This window comes from Neolamprologus multifasciatus, chromosome 8 (assembly GCF_963576455.1).
Source record: "Neolamprologus multifasciatus chromosome 8, fNeoMul1.2, whole genome shotgun sequence".
Classification (NCBI taxonomy): domain Eukaryota; kingdom Metazoa; phylum Chordata; class Actinopteri; order Cichliformes; family Cichlidae; genus Neolamprologus; species Neolamprologus multifasciatus.
The window spans coordinates 25,462,633-25,467,992 of record NC_140446.1 but is presented as its reverse complement, the minus strand read 5'-3'; the positions used below and the strand labels follow the sequence as shown (position 1 = coordinate 25,467,992).

Here is a 5,360-nt window from a genome sequence, read left to right as displayed (position 1 = left end):
CACCCTTATTATTCTCGCCGAAAAAAGGATTTTCACTATCCAGCTAGCTTCTTCGCTGCACGGGTAAACTGATCTTTCACCGTCTGTGTCTCTGGCGTATCTGACTGGCACACGAAGGCACACACAGGTGTCTGAGCAGCGCACAGACTGGGGGAGGGTCAGACCGGCCAATGATTGGTTGCTCAGTGGATCTAACCAAACACACTCTACAGGACTAAGTCCTGCCCCCACACCATTTATATATTACATATACATATTAATTAAACTTATGTTTACATGCTTTATCAGTATTTATTATATTTATTATAATTAACTTTGTTTTTATCAATATTTATACTTTTAATGCAGTTTTTAACACTGGGTTACACTATCCCCCCTTAGAATCATGCAAGTCCCTTTGCATGGGATAGCTAAACGGTAATGACAGGGGAACCAGCATTCATGGGGATGACCACAGAATCTTGTTCTGTCAAGGCACTGGTAAAAGCCAGGCTTACGGTGTGTTCACACCGAACGCGATGGACGCGAATAGAGCGTCAGGTTTACATGTAAAGTCAATGGAAAAGCGCGATGACGCGCGATTGCGGGTCCCGCGAAAATTCGGAAGCAGATTTGCGTCGCGAAAACGCCAAAACTCGTGAAACGCGCGTCAGTGTAGCGCGTCTGGCGCGTTTGACTCGCGAATAAAACCACGCGCGTGAGTTTTTGTGTTGCATTTTGTGCATACGCGCGTTTCGCGTCTACCGCTCGAGTTGGAAAAATCTGAACTCCAGCGTCAAATCGCGCCGCGACAACCAATCAGGGGCCTGGTGACGTGGCTCTGACCTAGGTCAAAGGGGCAGATCCAGCCAAAGCCCTTCATTCTTCATTCAGTATGGAGGAAAAGCTAATCAGTGCCGTGGCTAATCACCCGGAGCTGTACGATGCTAGCTACTACTTTTACCGAGACAGGAATAAAAAGGACCTAGCTTGGAGACACATAAGTGAGGAGATCGGGCAACCTGGTAAGTTCATTCCTTCTTTTTAATTTTCAGACTGACCCGATGAACCCGCGCAAAAGCTAGCAAGCCCGCCTACTGTCCCGCTATTTTCCCACTGATGTACAAATACCTTTCCGCTAACAAGATAATGCGTTTATTCAGAGGACATCTGCAGGAGAAAGTGGAAGAGCCTCAGGGACACTTATAATAAGGAGAAGAAGACAGAGAAGGAGAAGAGGAGTGGGTCTGCAGCAGGATCGGGGAGAAGATGGAAGTTCTTCGCGGTCATGGGGTTTCTGGACCCCTTCCTCACCCCGCGGGAGACTAGCGGTAATATGGTGCGGACCGTGGAGAACTTCTCCCCCGAGGACCAGGGACAGCCCGAAGAGGCAGCAGGGGAGTGTCAGTCAGAAGGTATGTTTACATTGAGTTAATGTAGGCAGTTAATTTATGCGTGTTGTCATACAGGAACATATTTTGTTTATTAATAAACAGTATACAGTAGTCCCGCTGTTCATCCGTCACTGCCTCGCCTTTTCGCTGATTTTTTTTATTGCACCGTACAGCTTTCAACGATGCGCATTGCATTCTGCAGCCCAAATGACAAATCTCCTCCGTGTCGTGTCTCCTGCGCTTGCCAAACTTATCATGTTTGGTTTTGATAACCATCACGTCCAATAGAAAAAAACAGCACAAAAACACTCATAACTATGAGCCTCATTCGGAAATACACACCTGCACCGGGAGCAAAAAAGGCGCACAAAAGTGGCGCCGCAGACGGAGAAAAAGCGCGGCATAATACTTTTACGTTTTAAAATCGACAAAGGTTTTCACTTTGAGAATCAACTTGTGAGAACTGTGACTACTGTTCATGTGCTGCAATAAATGAGAGACCACTGTATATAATAATAATAATAAGTATATAATAATATAATATTCTCTATGACTATTGTCTTCAACCTGTTAACATCTAATATTGTCTTGATAGAGTCAAGTAATCATGCAGCAGAGTCCTCAGCTGTCTCTTCTCCTGGCTCTCCAGTCCCTGGTCCCTCAGCTCCTGCTGCTGCACCCACAGGTATGAACATCAAGCACTGACAGCTTTTTACTTGCTTGAATTCCCTTGTGATCACCTTTACTAAATATCTACAACCAATCTGTTTATATCATGTTTTTTTTTCAATTTTGAAAATGAAAATCTAGTAGCAGCCTTCTCATTACTTTGTGTTGTTTTGTGCTGTGTTTTACAGGCCCACAGAGGAGGACAGCTCGAAGGCGGGCGAGGGACGGGTCCCAGGACGGTCCATCGGCGGTGGAGCTGGCCATCCTGGAGTCCCTAAAGAGGCCACGCCCGTCTCCAACTGAACATTTCCTCCTCGGCCTTGTTCCTGCTCTGGAGAGCATGCCGCCTCAGACACGAGAATTCGTGAAATTTCAAATTTATAAATTAGTTTTTGAAAACAGCACAGCTGTGTTAAATTTGGAAACATTGGACCCTAATGATCAGTAGTTTTCTGATGAGGCAGCAGCTCTCCAGGGCAGAAACAATGTTCTTATTTTTCTCCTCCTTCTCCCTGAGGCTCTTCCACTCCAAGCTGGGTCCTTTTTATTCCTGTCTCTCTGTAAATAGTTACATTTCATATATTTATGATAAATGTTTTTGTTAATGAATTTATATTTTTTCAAATAAACATTTATAATGACAAAATGTCTCTGTTCTACTACACAGCAAATATTGGCACCCGACTTGACACAAGTAGAATTTATTTCATATTATACTAATGACAAAACATACTAATACAGTGGGATGCAAAAGTTTGGGCAACATTGTGAAAAGTAATTATTTTCTTGTACAAATCATTGGTTGTCACAATAAAAATAGTCAAATATATCATATAGGAGACACACACAGTGATATTTGAGAAGTGAAATGCAGTTTACAGAAAGTGTGCAATAACTGTTTAAATCAAGCAGGTGCATAAATTGGCAACACAAAAAAAGAGAAATGAAGCCTGGAAGTAAATATTTAGTGTATATCAATGTGTGTCTCCTATATGATATATGTAAGTGACATTTTTCATTGTAACAGTGATTCATACAGGAAAATAATGACTATTAATAAGGTTGCCCAAACTTTTGCACCACACTGTATATAGGAACATAGTGAAGACAAGTTATTTAAGAGAGTAAAAAGAGGTTAGTTTATTTTGGAGTAGAGCTCCATTTATTAAGAAAAATTTAAAAAGACAGGAACACTCTTTAGAGGTTTGTGGGTGGCTCTTAAAAGAGCCGTTGTGGGGAAGTCACTCGGACTTCAAACAGGCTACTCCTTTGGTTGCCAAGACACAGCTCCCTCCACCGAGAAGTGAGCCATGAATTTCTCCCTCACCAGGACAGCCTCTCTGGAGGAGTTGTTTGCTGGCAAGGAACCTGGACAAAATTGTTTAAAATGAGTATTATGTGTACTGCAGTTACAAAATACATTATTGAAATTCCAAAATTACAAATTGCAAAACATAAATCTTACATAAAACATTTTGTAATTATAAGGATAATTACATGATATATATTAGATATAATCTAAAACAGTCTGCGGTGATTATATACAAATATTCAACTATCCCAGAATTAAACCAGGTCTAAATAAAAAGGAGTGAGTATCACTACAAAGGTTAACTCAGTGGTCCTAATGCTACAGTTTGATATCAGCAAACACCGAGCGCATACATTGATATGACACCACAGCCATGCTATCATTCAAACACTGATAACAGCATAAATCGAATTAAATCGGGACTTGATGAGACCTTCTGAGTATCACTAGAAATATTATAAACAGTCGTCTCCGTACCACAGTTTGCTTTCAGTAAAAACCGAGCATTCACTGTTAGCATAGCACATCCACGTTAGCAGTGTATAAATGGATAGTTTAGCATATATTAGCACAGGTATCAATAAAGGACTACCATATTAAATACTTTTACTAACCTCAGGCAGATGGACAGGCGCTCTGCAGGTGGGATTGAGCGCCTGTAGTTGGTGTCTAGGCGGGCGATTCTGGGACCGACGCGGGAAAGCAGGTCCTCAAACTGGCCGAGTGAAAGACGGTGATATCGCTGAAATCGGCCGTCATCCAGGCGGAGCTCCTGGAGCAAATGGTGAAACTCACCAAACTGCTCACGCCTCTGGAGGACCTGATGGACCCAGGTACGGCGAGGGCGTCTTTTACGCCGCTGCTCTGCTCTCCACAGTACATACAGAAGGGAGACTCTCTCTTCAAGCGCTAACTCGACAGCTGCCATCTTGCAAAGATACCGGTCTGGCACAACTTCCTCCCACATCCCTCCCACATTTCCGGTTCACGCGCGTCAAAATATCATATTTTGAAGCGCGTTGGATTTTTCTTGGACACGCGTTGAGACGCGAATGTGCACGCGTCAAATTAGGGGCGTTTGGGGCGTTTTTGTTCGCGTCCATCGCGTTCGGTGTGAACACACCGTTAGACCTTGAAACAGGGACTGGGCAATGGAAATAAGAGGATTTCCCAACTGACTATATTGCAGTCGTTCTGGTTGGGTTCTTGTTCTCTCTGAGCGCCTTACAGTCGCTGTGGCTTCACTCTCAGTATTTGACTGACTTGAGTTGGCTTGATTATCATTTGAGTTGTCTTCTTCCACTGGCCCATCACAGGTAGGTCCATCGGGTAAGTTAGCATCACTCTCGTTTTCATTGTCAGTGTTTGAGTGTTCCACCATGGTTTCACTCTCCTCTAGGCTTCCAAATCCAAGTGGATTTTCACATTCAGGTATGTTGTCACATCCGGTTAAATTGTCAGATCCAAGCAAGTTGTCACGTCTGGTTAAATTGTCAGCTCCAAGCAAGTTGTCACATCCGGTTAAATTGTCAGCTCCAAGTAAGTTGTCATGTTCATGTAAGTTGTCTCCTCCAGGCAAATGAGTTTCAGCATGATCGTAATCATTAGGGTGTGTCTTTGGCTGGGGAATCTCATAGACTCGAGTGACCTTTATGGGCTCTTGAAGAGGTTCCTCTCTGAACCAACAGACATCCTCATCTTCCAGTTCTGAATGATCACATTCCTCATGTTGTTTAGGTGATTGCCTTGTTTTTGGTTTGCGTACATGAGTTGGTTGGACAGGTTTCTCCTCAACAGGGGCAAGAAAACCACAAGGGAGCAAGAGATCGCGGTGGACTGTGCGGACTGGGCCCTCTTTTGTTAGGGGTTTTATACTGTAGACGGGCAAGTCACCTGCTTGGTTCACCACAACGTGAATATCAGTCTCCCACTTGTCGGCTAGCTTGTGCTTGCCTCTGAGACGGACTGCACGCACCAAGACTCTGTCACCTGGCTCTAGTTTTGAG

General features: G+C 43.7%; 1 protein-coding gene and 1 long non-coding RNA gene across 2 annotated transcripts; one reads left to right on the top strand and one right to left on the bottom strand.

Moving 5' to 3' along the window:
- The first annotated feature begins 491 nt into the window (after positions 1 to 491).
- Positions 492 to 2,623, top strand: LOC146513207 (uncharacterized). Its single transcript, XM_085170739.1, has 4 exons — positions 492 to 1,004; positions 1,143 to 1,394; positions 1,969 to 2,058; positions 2,231 to 2,623. The coding sequence occupies exons 1-4, from the start codon at positions 875 to 877 to the stop codon at positions 2,488 to 2,490; spliced, it is 732 nt and encodes a 243-aa protein (XP_085026865.1). The 5' UTR covers positions 492 to 874; the 3' UTR covers positions 2,491 to 2,623.
- A 531-nt stretch (positions 2,624 to 3,154) lies between these two features.
- Positions 3,155 to 4,482, bottom strand: LOC146513206 (uncharacterized). Its single transcript, XR_014875774.1, has 2 exons — positions 3,969 to 4,482; positions 3,155 to 3,410 (listed from the first exon to the last, which is right to left on the bottom strand). It is a non-coding gene; the product is annotated as an uncharacterized LOC146513206 (long non-coding RNA).
- Between the last annotated feature and the right edge of the window lie 878 nt (positions 4,483 to 5,360).

What these genes read in the sequence shown, in the direction of transcription:
- LOC146513207 (XM_085170739.1), top strand. Translation starts at nt 875, where the DNA reads ATGGAGGAAAAGCTAATCAGTGCCGTGGCTAATCACCCGGAGCTGTAC. An exon ending in TGAGGAGATCGGGCAACCTG is followed by an intron (nt 1,005 to 1,142) that starts GTAAGTTCATTC and finishes GCGTTTATTCAG; the next exon opens with AGGACATCTGCAGGAGAAAG. An exon ending in TCCTGCTGCTGCACCCACAG is followed by an intron (nt 2,059 to 2,230) that starts GTATGAACATCA and finishes TGTGTTTTACAG; the next exon opens with GCCCACAGAGGAGGACAGCT.